General features: G+C 37.4%; 1 protein-coding gene across 2 annotated transcripts in view; it reads left to right on the forward strand.

The window, feature by feature from the left end:
- Window positions 1–17,980, forward strand: part of LOC126334892 (calponin homology domain-containing protein DDB_G0272472-like) — a 146,428-nt gene extending 128,448 nt beyond the window's left edge. Inside the window, exons 7-9 of one of the 2 annotated variants that reach the window (XR_007564784.1) lie at window positions 5,576–5,769; window positions 8,555–8,663; window positions 16,919–17,005. Coding sequence is in view for 1 of the 2 variants with exons in the window: in XM_049997597.1 (XP_049853554.1) it covers window positions 5,576–5,769; window positions 16,919–17,099 (375 nt within the window). In the remaining variant the exon portion in view is untranslated. Of the gene's footprint in view, window positions 1–5,575; window positions 5,770–8,554; window positions 8,664–16,918 lie in introns of both variants that reach the window. The other variant, XM_049997597.1, reaches the window with a different exon arrangement.
- Window positions 17,981–21,377: the final 3,397 nt, after the last annotated feature.

The raw sequence follows: 21,377 nt of genomic DNA on the forward strand, positions 1-21,377 counted from the left end.
TGATTTGAAACCAATTATTCACAGAAAACAAGAGTTTGAAAATAAGTGTTACATTGTTGTTAGTAACAACATAGGTAACAAACAAAAATGAACATTGGACATTATAGCTGAGACATTTCCCCCAAAAAATGTAGCTAACAATACATAATTTTATTGAGACTTGAAGTTGAGGCTAGATCACACCTGACATAGTAAATTAAGAAACCAAGTTGGTAAAATCCTAAAATAAGGAGTATCCTAGTGCTGAATTTTGTCAGTCATTCATTTACATTCATTCTGAAAAGTGATGCCTCCAAATTTTTTATGTGAAAATTCTTAAAGGTGTATAAATAAACGAAATGTTATTAATGTTCTACCTTTTTTATTCTTGTTGTCTGCATATTTGCAGCCCTCTGTTTATAGAGGGCTCCGAACTGTAGCGTGTAATATAGTGGTGTGCATGAGAAAAAAAAATGTTATAACCGTGTTTCAAATTCGGAGAGTTCACCCACACATGGAGCACCATCTCCTTCAGCACAAAAAAGCCAGAACACACTTGAGCACTGTGACATCTACAACAATACCATACCTTGGGTTCACTGTCATTGCTCACCCTCCATACAGTCCCACCTTGGCCCCATCCAATTCAATTTTCATCTGCTTCCAAAACATACTGAACATGCTCAAGGAATTTCCTTTGATGAAGCAGCGCAAGCAGTGGTGAGGTTGTGGCTCCGTGAACAATGGCAAACGATCCAACAACAAATTGTTCTCTCATTGGGAGAAATGAGTTTGTTGCCAGGGTGACTATGTTGAGAAATAAATATATAGATATAAGAATAAAGGTGTAGAATGTTAATAATGTTTTATTTAAAAAGCTGTAAGAGTTTTTGTATAAAAAATTTGGGGGACATTACTTTTCATCATGTCCTCATAGGTCCTTCATGTAGATGCATGTGACTTTACGAAGAAAACAGGAATCACAGAGGGTCTTCCTAACATTCTGCATCAGAATTGCTTGGGAGAGTACATCCTTCATAATATCAGAAGGGTCGACATTCTTTTTGGACTCAGAAATCCACAGACCACCAGGTCAAATAAAGTAACATCCACTAATGAATCATCCATCTAAATGACAGATTTAGGGTTAAGAAGGGGATGGGCAAGTACACAACTTACCTATGGCACAAAAATCTCTAATGAATTTGTGCTCTCTCTGGGTCATGTTAAATTCTTTGAATGCATTCATGCATCCCAAAAGTGTTATCATCAACATTCTCTACAAAGCAGTCATTGAGAGTGAGATGTTCAGAGATGGATATCCAGCCCAGAACACTTATGAAGATATTTTTGCATGGCATTTCATATTTTCATATAAGGAAGTTAAATAAACAATGGCTGTGCATTGATTGGACATATATTTTCATTAAGAAGGTGAAATACCAAATCAAAATATTAGAGAATTTATGGTATTGAACACTGTTCTTGTGTTTTTCAATAATATTCACAAACTCATATTGCTGTATAAAGCAAAATTTGGGCACTCTTGCAAATGGTCTTCATTAGAGTGGAATATTCACACCACCCTGGTGGATGCCATTTCGAATAGTGGCCAAAACATTGGTTTATAAAACAACATGATGATGCAGTTAGTTACATAGCTAGTAACGTTTTTTGAAGGCAACCTCATGCACTGGTACTGTTCTTTAATTCTGTGTGCCTTTGACCACTAAAACATTAGCAAATATGGAAACATTTTATTCAAATGATAGAAAACTCCCTCTAGAGATTACTGCATGTACAGCTCATGCCTTCTGCTGGGCTCAAGGATTCTAACACTTTATTGTTGAGTTAAGTGATCAGATTTTACTACTCAGTGTGGTGACCAGCAGGTGGCCAAGATTTTTATCAAAAATGTGTTAATGATTTCTGAGGGTAGGTGCAATGACTGTTGGATAGAAATCATAAAGGGTCACTTCTGGTGGACAGGATGATAAAATTAGCAAAAACCTCTAAAGTCAGTGGCCTCTAAAATCAGTGGTAGCACCTTCTATCATTAGCCCACTGTTATGCGATGCGTCTGATCCAGAGCTCCTGTGGAGACTGCATTATTGATAAATTGAAAATGTTTTCACTGCTTGACAGCAGCAGCAGCACCACCACCACCAACAACAACAACAATAATAATAATAATAATGGTTATAACATATTCTGGATGAAGTACCATAGGAAATAACTGTAGTTAAAATAACTGTTCATTACTAGTTTGAGGAAGTTGTTCATTTCAATCTTGTTTTGAGTTTCCATTCTATAAATTATTCAGAGTTTTAAACAAATTAGGTGCATGGACAGATTCTGCTCTTTATTTCAAGAAATGGGAAACACTGTCTGAGAGACAATCAGAAATCAAAAGTAATTTATTCTAATAATGGTAACTGATGACAGCAGAAAACAGTATCACAATAAATGACTGTTGATTGTTCTCTAATAATGCACCCTTATTGTTTATTTACAAAAACTAGAAATTGGTACCTATATAACCAGATATAGGTATAGTACGAAAATGAAGCATTGTAGGGGACTTCAACCATAGAACTTGATTTCATTCAGAACGCTATCTGGTACCTAGCACGCTTGGCTACAAGACTCCCTCACTTAAGACATTTATTAAATTTTTTATGTCTGTGGACCATTCTCTACAATAGTATTGGATAAGTTTACATGATATGTGAAAAATTAGAAGTTTAAAATATACATAACTACATACATACATCAGCAAAATGGCTGTTTTCTTCCAAAATATCCTCTGAAATACAAGTATAAAAAAAACAGTGGTATATGTACATAATTACGAAAGATTAAAATCACTTTATGCTTTCTGAAAGCTTTTACAGTTGCATATGAAACAATACATTAGTTTTTTACTTCAAGGTATTTTTTAACACTGTATGGAGAAGTTTTAATCAAGTGACATGTTAGTCTATTTTTGAAGACAGGCATGTTTTCTATTATCTTCATATAGTTTGGCAAACTATTGTACAAAAGGCATCCTGATTATATAGGTTCTTTGCAAGTTAATTTAAGTTGATTTCCTTCAATATGATAATCATTTTTACTTCTTGTGTTATAGTTATGGATATCTCTTTGTAACAATGCAGCATGGCTACTTTTTACACAGATAATTTTTTCATGTATGTATAGTGATGCTGTTTTCATTATGTTTAGTTTCCTGAATTTATTTCTGCTGGAATCTCTAGAAGGGTTTTTATTATGCATCTTACAGCATTCTTTACTGGCTCTTTGTATGGGCACATTTGCAGAATCTCCCCACACTTTGCATCCAAGTTTGTATGTGTGTGCAACTGTGTGAATGTATATTCTGTAGTTATCTTGGAAGAAGGAAATCCTCCAAAAGCTTAGCAACGTTACATAGACAGCTTTGAACAGTGGAATGTGCTTAACTTCCTTATAGAGCCACCTCTCTCTCACTAAAATGTCATTCTGAAGTTGTGTTCTTTTTTTTTTACATTAGAATATACCTCACAAATGCAAAACAGTCTAGCACAGCAAGTTAACTATCTCTATAAGCTTATCATTCATTCTGTACCAGGCAATTGACTGAAGATTATATGTCAGATACCTGAATCATTTCACTTTGAGCCCAGCCATTCATTCGTGAACTTCATCAATAACGGGCTATTCATGACCCCACCATTGCTCTTATGAAAGAAGAAAATTTCTCATCGTCAAAAGGCTAAGGCATTATATGACAATTGTGAGTTTGGTGGATACAACAGTATTGCATAAATGAAGAATCTAGAGTGCATGAAGGAACATAACTGTGGTGTGTTTCACAACTGATCCAGGACAGTGAGAAGGTGAACACATCATTGTAAAATCAATTTTTAAACAAAATGCAATTGAAACATGTTACTGCATTTCTCTGATCAATGGGTACAATTTGGCACCAGCTTTAGGAGACCAGACAACAAATTAAACAAGTAGTCCTCAAGGAGTGGTTAGGATTTGCCAAGGAAAATGTCCATCATAACTGGTGAAACATTGAGGTGTGTGTATCATTGTGGGCAATATGTTCATGAGCAGCTCATGAACAGCTTGGGGAAAAAGCTGTGACTGAGAGCTTCCCTCGTCTGAGCATTCTTTGAGCAACATTGCTCACAAGTGCATCAGCACTCTGAGCCTGAATGTCCCTTTGTTGTCACCAGAAATGCTAACAGTAGATGGCTCTCATTGAGCAATTCATGAACAGCTCATGAGCAACATACACACTTGCTAGTAACTTGCTCAAGAGTTATTCAGACATGGCTCAGTTTGCAAGTGTATACATAACTTAGCATTTTCTGATGTAATGGTATTTTTCTCAGTTAACAATGGTTCAATATAAGTACATAAGTCACAACATGTTCATTTTGACCACAGATATGTCTGTGAGTCATCTCGTAGTGATGTGTCTGTGGTGGCATGTGGCTGGATCTCTCTATTTGGACCTGAAGTGCTTCACAGGGTGATCGCTGGATTCATCCTGTCCAGTAATTATGAGTAACATCACAATCCCATCAGTTCAATAATTGTATTGTGAGGGAGTAATCTGTTTTCTGAAAGACTAGTTTCCAGAACACATGTTGAGATGGTGCTGTGATTGTCTGCAGAGCAGACAAGATTATTATTCCTAAGTGTTCTCCTCACATGTTGATGCATAGAACCCATCAAAAATGTGTGAACAGAAGTGAGATGCATGCTACAAGAAACCTGGCCAGACCCCATGCCAAGAAGATGAAGTAATCTTATAAACATTAGGGGAGTAGGTGCCAAGAAATGAGGGATTTATTTCCCTCTTAATAGACTTCCTCACTAAAGTCAAGAGATATGTGGAAGCATATTAATTGGTAAAGAAATCATGTTCTGCCAGTTTCAGAGCCCAAAAGAACTTAACAAGAGCTGCGATCTCTTTTCTCTGTTAATTTCAAGTGCTCTACAGATGCAACACAGTATAACAACAACAGAAGAGTATGCAGCTTTGGGTTGGGGTGGGAGGAGTGTTGAATCACATGTAACAAAATGGAAGTTCAGTCTAAACTTTCAACAAACACGCTAAGATATATACACATTGTACTGTTTTATCCAATGTTGAGGTGACGTATCTTCACAATTTTACATCTTTGACTCCAAGTCAACAAGGTAATTGCAGTTTCTTTATCCACATAATGAGAAATTAAATGCTACAGGATTCCATGTAAGTTTTTAAAAGTATGTGTCCTTATGCTGAGTATCAAAAAAAATTTTACTCTTTCTATCATGCTCACAATTAAAGATGTAAATCTGTATGAGCAGTATTGTGTACACTGTTATTTTAGTAGCTCACAGACTACTTGGTGCGAATCTCAAACTTCAGCTCTAGCAACTTTTCTGTGCTGCCAAGTATTTATACTGCACGGAGCTCATTAGGTTTTAATTTTAATTTGCTAATTATTACATAGAATGAGGCACCTCAAATATAGTGATGCCACTTGCATGTTCAACTGATTTGTATTACAACTGACTAATTTTTCTTTTCTTCACTCATGGAAATATTAAGAGTTATCGAATATGGAAACAACGTGCAGATGAAGCATTCCAAGCAAAGAATAAAGAGGAAGTCATGAAGAGAAGGCAAAAGGCAGCCAAAGAGAGAAAAGAGAAGATGGAAAAGGCGGAGGCAGCTCAGAAGGCATTTGCTGCCTGGAAGGCACTTAAGGATACTGAAATCAAAACCCAACAAGAAAGAAACAGGTTTGACAAATTGTACACATTTGCCTTGCTACTGGCTGAGAACATCAGTGACCATATTATTTTCCACTGTAAAATTTATTTCAAGGTTCCGCCAGTTTTGACCGTCTAGTCATTATCAATAGCCCAAAAATATTGTTTGGCTGAGTGCTGTGTCAAAACATAGATCAGCCAAGCAATATTTATGGGCTGTTGGTAAAAACACACACACACACACACACACACACACACACACACACACACACACATATATACATAAGTGTATCCCTTTCTCATGCACTCTTCACTTATTTGTGTGATTGTGTTATTTATTTTCCTGTATTTATTTTTCCTCCTTTTACTCATTTTTCATTTATTTCTGTCCTCTTTGTAGTTAATTCCATTATATAGCACACTTTTTTTTCCTCTGCCAAGATATAGGTGGTGGCAGGATCTGGTGCTATATTCGTGTAGAGACTTGTTTGCTGGACACTGATTAACATTTTCTTTATGAGATCATTCTGCAAAAAGTTGGACATTACGGAATATGGGGAGTAGCTCAAAAGTGGTTCACCTGTTACTTTAGCAACAGGCAGCAAATCGTCATTATTCACAATGTTGATAACAGCTGTGATGTGAGATCTGGGTGGGGTACTGTCAAGTGGAGGGTGGAGGGGGAGGGGGGGGGGGGGTGCCCCAGGGATCAGTGTTGGGGCCACTCCTGTTTCTTATTTATATAAATGATATGCCCTCTAGTATTATGGGTAACTTTAAAATATTTCTGTTTGCTGATGACACTAGCTTGGTAGTAAAGGATGTTGTGTACAACACTGGCTCAGTTTCAAATAGTACAGTACATGACCTCAGTTCATGGGTTGTAGGTTAGATTAGTGTTTTCTAACGTCCCGTCGACAAAAAGGTCATTAGAGACAGAGCACAAGCTCGGGTTAGGGAAGGATGGGGAAGGAAATCGGCCATGCCCTTTCAAAGGAAACATCCCGGCATTTGCCTGAAACAATTTAGGGAAATCACGGAAAACCTAAATCAAGATGGCTGGAGACGGGGTTGAACCATCGTCCTCCCGAATGCGAGTCCAGTGTGCTAACCACTACGCCACCTCACTCGGTCATGGCTTGTAGAAAATAAAGTAATGTTCAATCACAGTAAGAATCAGTTTTTACAGTTTCTAACACACAATTCAACAAAACCTGACGTTTTAATTTCACAGAATGGGCATATGATTAGTGAAACTGAACAGTTCAAATTTCTAGGTGTTCAGATAGATAGTAAGCTATCGTGGAAAGCCCATGTTCAGGATCTTGTTCAAAGACTTAATACTGCCATTTTTACTATTCAAACGGTATCGGAAGTGAGTGATACTTTGACATGAAAATAAGTCTACTTTGCTTATTTTCATTCACTTATGTCATATGGTATTACATTTTGGGGTAACTCTTCTACAAGGATATTTTTGGCTCAGAAATGGGCGGTTCGGGCAATAAGTGGTGTGAGTTCATGAACCTCTTGTCGACCTCTGTTCACAAGTCTGGGTATTTTGACATTGGTCTCTCAATATGTATATTCCTTATTGTCATTTCTTGTTACCAGGGTTAGTTTATTCCCAAGAATAAGCAGCTTTCACTTGGTTAATACTCAGCAGAAATCAAACCTGCATTTGAATCGGACTTCCTTAACTCTTGTGCAAAAAGGTGTGCAGTATACTGCTGCATCCATTTTCAATAACCTGCCACCCGAATTCAAAAATCTTAGCAGTAATCCACGTGCTTTCAAATCAAAACTGAAGAGTTTCCTCATGGGTCACTCCTTCTATTCTGTAGAGGAGTTCCTTGAAAAATTAAACTGATTCTTATTGTATTGCTGATAGCGTTTACTTAAACTTATGGACTGACTTTTTTCAGGTTCATGAACATTTATTTTTATCTGTTATTACTTTTATGTTGTAATGTCATGTACTGACACGTTCCATGACCTTGGAGATTTGCTCCTCAATTTGGTCCTATGGAACTTGATGTGTAAATAAATAAATAAATCATGATGTAAATAAAATAGAAAGAAACTTCCACATGGGAAAAATATATTAAAAACAAAGATTCCAAGACTTACCAAGCGGGAAAGCGCCGCAGACAGGCACATGAACAAAACACACAAACACACACACAGAATTACTAGCTTTCGCAACCGATGGTTGCTTCTTCAGGAAGGAGAGGGAAAGACGAAAGGATGTGGGTTTTAAGGGAGAGGGTAAGGAGTCATTCCAATCCCGGGAGCGGAAAGACTTCCCTTAGGGGAAAAAAAGGACAGGTGTACACTCGCACACACACACATATCCATCCGCACATACACTAGCGAAAGCTAGTAATTCTGTGTGTGTGTTTGTGTGTTTTGTTCATGTGCCTGTCTGCCGGCGCTTTCCCGCTTGGTAAATAAATAAATCTATTCACATGGAACAGTCAAGATTCCCATAGATTTGGACGACTCAATACTGTGAGGTCTATTGCCACTTTTTATTATTATTCATACAGCCTTTGTTTGTACATTCTGCTCACTTGTTCCCCAGAAAGTTATGCTGTAATGAATTACAGAATGGACATACGTAAAATATGTTGTTCTAGTGTCCGGTTTACCTGCAACTCAATGGGCATTCTGAAATCTAAATCTTAGCTTTATTCTCATTGTTATTTTCATTTACAGTCTTATATTTAGCATGTTTGTCTTGATGTGACGTTCTGGTTACCTTCCTGTTCCCTTCACATTTATTTTTCTCATATTTTTTGCTTTTTTCTGGCAGTTCCTCCACAAAGAAATTACTCATTTTATCAGCCAAGAATTTATGATTGTTAGCTGCTTTATGCTGGTGCTGGCTGCACATTTGTTGTCCTAACTTTAGTATCTGGCAAGTGAGTACATTTTATTCAATATGTATCACATCTTGTACTTTCATACTGAATTAATTCATATTATATTAATTTTAGATAATATGAGCACACTCTCTCTTTTTTTTTTTGGTAGAGGACAAAAATATCTCTTTCTTTTATTAATTGTCTGTGTGGTGATTGTTGATTTCTTCAACAAGACTCAGTGCTACTCTGATCTAAATGATAGTAACCCTTATGATTTTAAGACTCAGCAACGAAAAGTTTTACTCAAACCCTGCACTTTTATGTAGTCTTTTTCATAATTCTCACTGTAGTTTAGGAATTATTTAATTATATTAATAAATATGTGATTAAACAACAGAAGGAAACTGTAACTGCCTTGACTACTGCATAAATCTGAATGGACTTTCAGCACTAGTTGCACTTTCATTTACATAAAAATGCAATTAATGCTGAAATTCAGTTCAAATCATACGCTGCAGTTGCAAATGTCCTGTGTCATAATGTTTAAAATAGATCTGTTCACAAAATGAAAGAAAAACAGTAGTTTCCCAAAGAACTTACAAATTGTGAAGTTCGTAAAGTATATTTGCTTAATGAAGACAGTGTCAGAGAACCATATCAAAGAGATTAAACAGGTATCTGTAGCAGACAGATGAAGACATTGAGCAGGAATATAAGGAAAACAATAATGAATGCTGCTGATGAAGAAGATAAGAAGAAAGACACATTGGAGAGGGGCCTCAAAATCTAGTCACCTGGCCTTGGAGCAACCATAAAGCTCAAACAATAAGCTCATCTTAAATGGCTTAAGGCCCCAACAGATTTACAAACAGAAGAGGTACATTGCTAAAAAAAGATGGTAAATGATGGCCACCAAGAATCTTGGAAACAGTTTGTAAGTATAATTGAAGATGTCATCCACAGAAGACAAGCACTAGCCTGTAAGACAATGAAAATACTTAACTAAGCAGACAGAGAAACAGTACAGATAAATAGCATAGAACAGCAGCTATGAGTCAAACACAACTAATGCCTTTGGCATTCAGACAGGCAGAGAGAAAATTGTGAAATAGTTTATATAGATTCGCAAGATGTGGGTGACATATATACAGAAGAGGTGACAGAGCCTATGATGGTTTTGAAAAACAGGAAAACTGTCAGGCATGAGCAGCATCAACATTGAACTCCTGAAATACAGTGAAATCTCTCTCCACCTGAAATTGTTAAATCTATTCAATACGTGTTGGAAAGAAGTGTCATACTAAGAGCACAGCACCAGCAAAAGTTATATCACTGTATTAAAAAGGAGGTAGAAGTAATTGTCAGAGTAATAGAGGGATTAGCTCAATGGATGTAACATACAAGGCTTACACCAGGATTCTGAACAGCAGATTTAACAGTAATATCAGAGTGCTTATTAAATGAAGAACAAACAGGTTTACACATGCAACATTTGTGATGAAACGATAATTGAACTGATCTACCAATAGGTCTCTCAACACTTGTGGATGGAAATCAATTAAAAACTTGCAGAATTTAATTAAGAAAACAACTTAGCATTTGTTGATCTGGAAAAAGCATGTGATAAAGAAAAGAGGGTAACCACACCACAACAAAGAAAAGAGGGTACCCATACCATTTAATACATACATTAAGAAGACCATATAAGAACACAATAGTCGCTTTAGATACAGAGAGCTAGCTGCACCTTTCACCACTAACAGGACCTATCATTACTAACATGCTACAACATGACTATATCCACAAATTAAACTAAAACAGTGGCTTTTATAGGACAAGACCCTGTAAGAACAAAAAAAGCAGTAAATAATACAGTAGTAGAACAGGTTGGCCACTTAATTATCTGGTATATGATTACACATATGAGTATGACAAAGATACAGACAAAAATGTAGCAAAATTTGGAAACATATCTGGAAAAATATACAGATACTTTAGAACCAAATCATTAAAAAAAATTCATGATGTTTTATAAAGTAATGGCCTTTCCACACTACTCTACATAGTGGGTCATGGGTCAGTTACAAACCACACAAAAATGTAAGAGCCAGGCATCTTAAATTTGATTTATTGGGGCTGTGAAATGCTGTACCAGAGTAGACGGATTAAGAACTACTGGCATTAGGAAGGAATTTAAACATATTTAACATAAGAAATGAAACTAGAGACAACAGAAGAAAATGAAGTGAATGTCAGGGTAGAATGAACAGGAGCAGATTAGATTACAATGTTATAAATTATAATCCCATAGGCCAAAAAAGTGTGGGAAGACTATGAAGTAATGGGCAACATAACAGGCCTAGGCCTAATACTTGAGCTGCAGAAGAAAAAAATTTCTGAGACAATTTTAAATGGGTATTTTCCTACTCACTACGTAGAAGAAACACTGAGCACCAGACAGGCACATTGAAATAAAGTTGTTAGATAATATCAGCTATTAATCCTAGTTCAGACATAGGAAAACACATCCACTTTCATAAATGCACAAGTCACATATTCATGGCCACTGCTTCCAGGTTCTATATGTCACCACTTCTCATATGGGGATGTTGGCAAAGGAGGAATAAGTAAAATCCCTTACATTGTATGCTAGCAGCCACTGCACACAACACCAAGTTACTGTTCCTGTGTACTGTTCAAGTATTTGAATAAATCAGTACGGATCCATCTACATAGTTCAGAAAAGCTGGTATTGGGGAAGGGGATGGAGGATGGTCCAGATGGCACACATTGTGAAAGATCCACCAAAATCAGGTGCATTGTGTTCATCAGTGCATTCTGATATAGGGTTGTCAACTCTGCTTTGGGCTACAGTTTGGTGCCACTCAGGTGGACAACTAGTTGGTGGTCATGCCTACATAAAAACCTGTGGAGAAATTGCAGCTGAGTAGGTTCAGTATTTGGTGTGGCTGCTTTGACAGGTGGCCGTGCTACTGGTGAGATAGAGTAAGCCTCTGATGGGACTAGAATAGGATATGATGAGTGGATGTATTGGACATGTTTTACACCTGGGTCTTCCACAGGGATATGCCCCATGGGGCAATGGGTTGGACATGGGCGTGGGATAGTGATGGACCAAGACTGCGTAGATTGGTTGGGCAGTAGAGTACCACTTCAGTATGGCTCGAAAGGAATGTGGGTAGGATATTTCTCATTTCAAGGCATGATCAGAAATAGTTGAAGCCACAATGGAGGATTTTGAAAAGTTCAATATGATATTTAGTAATGATTGGGGAGGGGGGGGGGGGGGGCGCTCCTTTGCAGCTGGTTCTTGGGAATGGTGGGAGGAGTAGAGATGTTAGAGGTGTCTGAGAAAATGGGGGTGGGAAAATTGTCGGCAGACAGGGTTTGGGGAATAGTGCTAGTTTGTGAAGACCTTCAGCATATGAGCAACAGAATTCTCATCACTGCAAATGTGACATCAATAAGTGACGAGACTGAATGGGTATAGCTTTTTTGGTATGGAAGGGATGACAAATGTTAAAAATCAGATACTGTTGATGCTTAGTTGTCTTGATATGGACAGAGGAATGGATGGAGCCATCACAGAGGTAGAGGTCAACATCCAGAAAGCAGACACATTGGGCTGAGGAGGACCAGGTGAACTGTATGGGAGAGAAGGTGTCAAGGCTGTGGAGGAATGAGGGTAGGGTGTCTTGACACTGGGGCAATATTGCAAAGATATCCTCAATGAATGTGAATCAGACAAGGAGTTTGGAGTTTCGAGAGGCTAGGAAGGTTTCCTCTAAATGGCCCAGGTTGATATAGGAGAGTGCCAAACATGTTCCCATGGCTATTCTGCAGATTTTTTGATATATCTTCTCCTCAGAAGAGAAGAAGTAATATGTGAGGATACTATTGATGCTGATTAGTCAGAGGATGCTGATTAGTCAGAGGAATAAGGAATAAAGTGGTGAGTTTGGAGAAAGGAGGATATTGGGAGAGGTAGTTTTTAATAATGGTAAGGACAAGAACATTAGGTATGTTAGTGTACCAGGAGTTGGTGTCAACAGTGATGAGCAAGGATCCAGGTGGTAGTGGTAAAAGGGTGAAGAGCTTAGGAAGTGGATCATATCTTTAATATTGGAGGCTAGTCTGTGGGCAGCTAGTTGGAAGCGCTGCACAGCAAGAGCAGAGATCATTTTGAAAGGGACTCAGTAACCACCTACAACGGGCAACCAAAATTGCTGAGGTTATGGATTTTGGGAAGCATGTAGAATGCTGATGGGCAGTGGTCAGTGGGTTGAGAATGGAGATGGATTCAGGGGAGAGATTTCAGGACTGATCTACTTCTGAGGTACGATCACGGTGGCAGGGCTTATAGGTGGAGGAATCAGTCAATTGGTGGATGCTTTCTCTAATGTAATTGCTATGAGTCTCCACAGTGTTGGTGGAGTCTTTGTCTGCAGGGAGGGTGACTGAACCAAGGTATGTCTCGAAGTTGCAGATGGCTGTTCTTTGTTTCACTGAAAGGTTTGTTTTCCTGTGAACAAACCTGGGGAAGGATGGTGAGACCAACTCTCACTCACACCCATCAAACTCCCCCCTGGTTATGTTGAAGCAAAGCCTTACCTCCAATGTGGCCTTGCCCTCCTTCCTCAGATCATGATGAATCACCTAACAGAATCTGAACCTGACAGAAGGCATCCGACAGCTGTCTGATTCCTTCATATACAAGCCCTGCCTTGTGTCAACCTTGTTTAAATATTCTGTATGTATAATAAGACAGGAGTGTTCAGCATTCATATAAGTGGCAAAGACTCCTATCCTGTTATACACATGGACTACATAAACATGTTTGACACAAGACAGTGCCCTCTTAAAAGGAATAATATACACTGATATACTTTCCAATGAACTCTCACTTGAAAATGACATAGTAAATTAAGGCAGTCATCAACCCAAAGATTGTTTTGAGGACCACAGTGCTTTACTAGGCATGGTCTTGTTGGAGGTGATGTGCCTTACGTTCCTCTGACTTTTGAGCTGACTTGCCTAGCCAGTTATAGGGGGCCTGCAACTCGGCATTTGTAACATCAATAAATACTGAGAATGGCACATTAGGCTCAAATCATGAACATGGTGAATAAATACATTAAATAAGAAGCCAAGTGGAAAATATTACCCTTTCTAAATTACTGCAGGTCTATGGACACAAACAAAATAATCTGAGATCACTCTCATATAATGGGGTCACCTCTGATAGTGTATCTGCAGTGACAAGAATTCCCTTGTCCAGTATGCTGGTCTCATTCTGGCCTTCACAGAAAGATACTATCCTCTGAACGTACTCTACAGACAAATTTCCCACCCCATACTCTCAAACACCCCTAACCTCTTATCACCCTGAAGAACCAGCTGAAAATGAGCACCCCTCTCATTACCCAATATCATTCCAAAGTGGAAACCACATCCTACAACAGGGCTTTGGCTATTTGTGATCTTAGCTGGAAATGAGGAACATCCTATCTATGGTTCAACCCATCCCTCCCAATGTGGTATTCTGTTGCCCACCTAATAAATGCAGTACCCTGGCCGTTCCTAATGTCACACATGCTCCCAATTCCTTATAACACAGCTCATATCTCTGTGGAAGAGCTCAGCCTTATCCTGTACCATCAGAAGCATGCCCACCTGTTAAAGCAGCCATGTCATGTACCTACTCTGAAGCAATTTTGCACAGAATTTTATTTGGGAATGACCACCAACCAGATGTCCTCTCAAATGAATGGACAGCACCAAACTGTGGCCAAGAGTTGACCACTAAATGGTGGGAAATGCTGCTGAACACAATGTTCTTGATTTCAATTGCTGCTTCATAATTTGTGCCATGTGGTTCCATACCCCAATGCCAGCTTTTCTGAACTACTTAGGTGAGTGATGTTCTTACATCCTTCATTGCCGAAATGCTCCTGGTCCCAATCTCCATTAGCCCCCAGCCACACAACCACCCTACCCCACCCCACCCTACCCTACCCTACCCTACCCTACCCTACCCTACCCTACCCTACCCTACCGTACCCTACCCTACCCTACCCTACCCTACCCTACCCTACCCTACCTTGCCCTGCCCCAGGACCCTAACTACACTCATCCTGCACCCACACCCTCTTCCCAGCGTTCTCCCCTTCCTCTGTTCTATCACACCCTTTGCAAGTGGAGTGCATAAATTTCCCAGTGCCAGTGTCCCTGTCACACTCTTTTTCCATGCACCTGCTGGCTCTCTCTGTGCTGTCAGTTATCCTTCCCTCCCTCTCATTCCCCACTTCTTTTCTCCACTGTCCCACTCCAGCCAACACAAATCCTTACCCCAATCAACATGCAGAACTGCAGTCCTGGCATTGCCTCTTCAGCCAGCATAGTGTATATGTATGTTCATATGTATCCTCTAGATCAAAAAAGGATTCTTCTAGAAGTTAACAAAGTTTTCAGCTATGTTTATGTGCCTGTCACTGACAAAATGCCTCTACTAATCTGTGAATTGCTGCCTTTACTCCTAAATAATTTATGTTCTACAAAACTTTCATTACCGAATCTTAGCTATAAGTTTTTCATGCGGTACAATGTCAAACACCTTTCAGAAATCTAGGAGACAAGCTCTGCCAATTCACTTTCATTTACTACTGCAAGACATTCTTACAATTAAAAGACCTCCCCCCCCCCACGCCACCCCACCCCCAGCCCCCACCACCACCCATAAAAGAAAGCAATACTAAGTATTTGAGAGAGACTTCTGTTCTTCCAGGATCATTATAATGCTCGATTTTAGAATATGCTTTAAGATTGTAAAACAGGCAATAATGGGAGATACTGGTCTGTTAATTCTGCAAAACATATTTGCTCTTATAGTAAACATGACTGACCTGCATTCTTTTCCCGTCATATGAGATTATTTATTTACTGCAGATGAGGTTCTTGATAAACAAAAGTAATAATTGGGACTTCTGGTACTGTATATTAAATTCAAAATCAGCCAGTTATACCCAGGGCCTTGTGCTTTGCTTGATTTTAGTAGTCACCTTTTTTTTTCAATATAATTTCAGTTTCAGTTGATAGATGCCATTGGTTCTGACATGAATAGTTTACTTTACCTAGCAGCAACCCAAGCTTTTGATTGCTCCCAGGATCACCTCTTCCATATGATGGACAATTGTTCTTGGAATAGATCCCGTGTGCATTTTGTATTTGTTCCCTTCCAATTGCACTATATATAATGCATGTAATATTTGACCTGTCTACCCATCTGTGTCAAATGGAATTATATTTTAAGGCAATTTCTCAGTCCAAGCTAAGCCCAAAAGCATGTAACATGAATGATTTTTGTTGTGAATTGAAGTGTGACCTGTGGAAATATGTTCAAAGTATTAAGTATACTAACTAATGGTTTTTGTTATGGTGAGTCTTTAAGAAAATTAACTGTGAATAACATACAACTCTTTTAACCAACAGCTTAGTTCAAACATTCAGTATGAAGAATAAGAACAATCTGCACAAAGACTTAAACATCTCTCACTTGAGTCAAAAAAGATGTCAGTTATTCCAGGAACACATATTTTCAGTAACTGGCCAGAAATCAAGAATAATTTAATGAATTATAATTTAAAATTTAAGACGAACTTAAATGTAGCCAACCATTTCTATTTCATCAATACTTTTCTTAGCAGGTTCAACTGATGTGAACATTGTTAGTAATATAACATAACTTGAATGCTGTGTAGTATTCAACTAACGTGTACTTTAACTGCAGGAATGTGATCAATAAAAGTAAACATGCTACATCATCATTCCGTGTATGTTACACCTACTGTATCAGTCTATTAATCTGTAAATGAAAATTAGTGTTTTTAGTTGCTCCATATTTTTGAAGGCTTGTGGTATGAATACTAAATCTAAATACATTAAGTCTTGCGTAAAATATCTGTAGAGGGGTGAGTTGCATAAGATGTAAAACTCTTTCATTTTTGAATATTTCAAGATATTGAAACAGGGTTTTTGCAACTATTAATAAATGAATTAAGAGCATTAAGCATAAAACAAAATTATGTGCCTCGCAATATCTTAAACTGTTTAAGAAATAAAAAGGGTGTTATACTTTATGGGTCTCATCCTATATATAATATTCCTTGATATGTTTTGTAGCCATGAGAATATGTCCACTATTAGTGCATGGAAGTATAAAATATCTAATGTAAAATGGTGGAACACTTTCATAGCATACAGACATATTCTACAAATTGCAATTACCATTCCAGGCGACGTAACCGAGTCAAGATACAGAGAGAACAGATGCGTGCCACAGAAAGACTGTACCAGGCAGAGCAGGCATTTGAAGACTGGCTGGAGAGAGTGGAACATAGGAAAAAATTTGGCCGATCAGGTCCTGTTTCACCTGTACCATGGAATCCAGGTGGAGGGCCAATACAGCTAACATAATTTATTTAGTGGTATCTGGTTAAGAACATATCAGAACCATTTCTCCAACAGAAATTTTATTCGAAAAATTAAAAAAAAATTAAGAATAAATTTATGATTTTTCTGTTATGTTAATGTTTTTTTTTTTTTTTTAATTTCATTCTTAATTTCTTTGTTGCCAGAAAATAAATGATCATTTCTGGGATCATAATGAGATTCCTATATTTAAAGAAGAGAAATGTAAGAATTCGTTGGAAGCGTCTTTCAGTTATGACAATATCTTTCATTGATTTCTTAGCATAAAATATGATCTCATACATGTCTTTTTTTTTTAACCAACAATATTAGCAGACTGTATATCGACAAGTATTAGCTGTATTTAGTTCCAAACAGCATTGTATGTGAGACGTAAATGTGGAATTTCTAAAAATACTGAGATCTCATATTTTTTAATGTTATTGAGATATATTATCAGTTTTGTAAATTGTAATTCTTCTGTTATGTTAATATTGTTTTTATGATTATTCTTATTGTCTTTGTTGGCAGACAATAATTTTTTAAATACTGAGGGTCTGCTCTTCAAATCTCTCTCTCTCTCTCTCTCTCTCTCTCTCTCTCTCTCTCTCTCTCTCTCTCTCTCTCTCCCCCTCACTCTCTGTGCTGACATCTGCATTTCTCAGTGAATAACCTGAAATTACTATCCTGCCATTGATCTATATTTTGTAGTTTACAAACAAATAGATTCAAATTTTGAAGTCTCTAACTAAGACTTTCTTAGATGTGTTAGGCCCGTGTCACTATGTTTGAACACAAGTAAAGTAGATCTTTGTTCGTACATTTTCTCAGTTCTTGTCCCATTCCTGACCATGACCAGTTGGTCACTAGCACATGTTCTGTTCATATTTACATTTAAATAATACTTTTCTGGTATTTCATTCTTGCATTTATCCACTTCACTTGATGTTACACGATCCATCTTTTACAGATATATAAATTTAAACCATTGAATTATGTTTACAGCTAATTATGACACATGCTTTGCTTCTGTGATACTGTGATGAACTGACTGAGAAGCCAATGACTGGAAGTAATTCTTTTCTAGTCACAAAATGGCAGTCTGCTTAGATAACATTTGACCAGAAGAGGTAGCATGTCCTTTAATCATAAGTATTCTGTATTATTCTAAACATGATATAAATAGAGCAGTTGTGTATTTCGTGGGGAATAGATGATGTACGTTCCAGTTTGTGAAAATTGCATCACAATGGAAGAAGCCTCAGAAGCGACTATCAGATGAAGATACTTAACTCAGTAGCAGACTTCGTGCTACCCCAAATAGAAAGTGGTGGGTGCAATTTAAGACACCTGCAAACAAATCCTGTCAGTTACAAGATTCCCAATGCCAAAGACTATATCAACTTGTAATATTTTTGGGCATTTCGTAGCGTCACAGTTTTAGAGCAAAGTACTGATTGCCAAACTGTCATTGATTGCAAAGAACAATGTAGCACTCTGCTATGATATACATGGTTTGGGGGCTACATATATATCAGAAGCAAAACTTTAAAACACACACACACACACACACACACACACACACACACACAAACAAACACACACACACACACACACACACACACACACACACACACACACACACACACACACAAACTTAATCAAGTTAAGTGTTTTCATTCAGGTACATGAGTAATACACACGATAACAGCAAAAGTGGTTTAAAACCAAAAATAAATTGTTAATTGTGCATGTTTCAAATCATAATAAGTTGAAGAACCTTTCTTTGTGAACTTGTTGTTGTGGTCTCCAGTCCAAAAACTGGCTTGATTCAGCTCTTCATGCTAGACTGTTCCATGCAAACCTTTTCAGTTCTGCAAAACTACTGCATTGTACATTTATTTGAACCTCTTTCTGTATTCAAGACTTGCTCTTCTTCTTTAATTTTTAACCCTCACACTTTTTTCAATTATCATATCAATGCATCAGGATGTTTCCTATCAACCAATCATTACTTTTAGTGAAGTTGTGCCATAAATCTCTTTTTTCCCCATCTCAATTCAGTATCTCTTCATTAGCATTATTTGATCTACCCATCTAATATCCAGCAAACTAATGTAACATCACATTTCAAAATCTTCAGTTCCATTTTCGTCTTAACTGTTTATCATCTGCATTTCGTATTACGTACAATTGTACTCTCCAAACCATACTTTCAGAAAAGACTTCTCAACACTAAAATTTGTGTTCAATGTTAACCTCTTGGTGTACTTTGACAAGTCCAGCTTGTGGATACCAATGTGGGCCAAACGTAAACATCACATCACACTCGTGAGAACAAGATTCACGCCAAAATTTTATGTGTCGGATATGGCTCTATTTGATATATACACTATCCAAGAAACAATACACAGTCAGAGAAAGGAAACATGTTGATTACCAAATAAAAATAGCAGAGGTAATGTTAAAAAAGTCCAATTGCCAGTCTACAAAACCAATACTAGGTGAAACACCTCTTCGATTTCAAGTGCAATATTGAGTCCATTTCTCAAAACATATTGATCTTTGATTCAATGCCAAAAAAAATTAGAAGGTAGTTTGCATGAATCACAAAGTACAAATTGAAATGATGTGGGAATGCATGTAGTGTAAAGTGGCATTACATCTACTGCAGTGCTTTTGAAACTACCATGTCATGCAGGACTGCTAATTTTTAGAGTTGTAGGTATTTTCATGCTAGAAATTCGTTCAAGGGGAGCATTTGTTCATGTAATTACAGTTTTGTTCATAATATCAAGATTTAGGCATATTATTACATTCCTTTTGAAGAAGCTACACCTGGAGACACCCATGAAGATTATAGTTTCTACTAAAGTATTATTTATGTGTAAAAATTTACAGTTTTATTTTGAAGTGTTGTTTGAAATATTCTATTACAATAATATATATAAATAACAAACAAGAATTAGATCAGTGTTACCATCTACAAGGGTAGCACCACTGGAAACAAATACACATGTACATACATAACAGGAAACTGCATGCTGGTTTGTATTGCGATTCTCTCACGAATCATGCCAGCTCGTTTCATACATGTCATCCTCAATCAATTGGGCATGGATTTCATCCAACTAAATGGTACAGCAAGAAGTTAACGATCTTCTATTTTTCAGAAACAGTTTTCTTGCTGTTGCCAATCTCTATTTTATATCTTCTATACTTTGACTATTGTCACTTACTTTGTTGCCCAAGTAGCAAAACTCATCTACTACTTTTAGTGTTGCATTTCCTAATCCAGTTTCCTGAGCATTGCCTGATTTACTTTGACTATGTTCCATTAACCATGTTTTAATTTTATTGATATTCATCATTTAAGCCCTTCCCAGAATATTATCAATTACATTCTTCTCTTCTTCTAAGTCCTTTGGCTTTGTCATTGTCGAAACCTCAACCTGAACTTTGAGTCCTTTTTCATCTCACCTTAGTTTCCTTTACTGCTTGCTGAATGTACGAATTGAAAAACATGGGGTAAAGGCTATAACTGTGTCTCATTCTCTTCTTAATTTCTGCTCCGCTTTCATGTCCTTCAACTCTATGTACAAGCTGTAGCTAAATTTTCTGCTCTCTCTTTTTCATTCCTATTACATTCAGAATTTTAAATGCTACAGTCCAGTCAATATTGTCAAGCGCTTTCTCTAAATTCTGCAAACGATATAAATGTAGGTTTCTGTTTCCTCAGTATAACTTCTAAATTATGTCATACGGTCAGTATTGTCTCATATGTTCATACACTTTACCAAAACACAAACTGATCTTCCATGAGGTGAACTTTTACCAGTTTTTCCATTCTTCGGTAAATAACTCATGTATGTATTTTGCAATGTGACATATTAAACTGATTGTTCAGTAACATTCACACCTGTCACTACGTGCTTTCTTTGGAGCAGGAATTATTACATCCTGTGTACAAAGTAGAATAGTTTTGTTAAGGGTGGCTGCCTCAATGATTTCATTATCATGAGACAATGTCATCTGTTCCCAGGGCTTTGTTTTCACTTACGTTATTCATTGCTTTATCAGTTTATTCTCACAGTATATCCCCCTGCCATCATCATCTACTTCCTCTTCCCTTTTTGTAATATCATCATCAAGTTTATTTTCTTTGTGTAGATGCTCCATATATTCCTTCCATTTGCCATCCTTCACTTATGCTTGGTACTGGCTTGCCATATGAGATCTATTCTGAAAATGACTCTTTATTTCCCATGGTAATATATGCTTCTA

Source organism: Schistocerca gregaria, chromosome 1 (genome assembly GCF_023897955.1).
Source record: "Schistocerca gregaria isolate iqSchGreg1 chromosome 1, iqSchGreg1.2, whole genome shotgun sequence".
Lineage (NCBI taxonomy): Eukaryota > Metazoa > Arthropoda > Insecta > Orthoptera > Acrididae > Schistocerca > Schistocerca gregaria.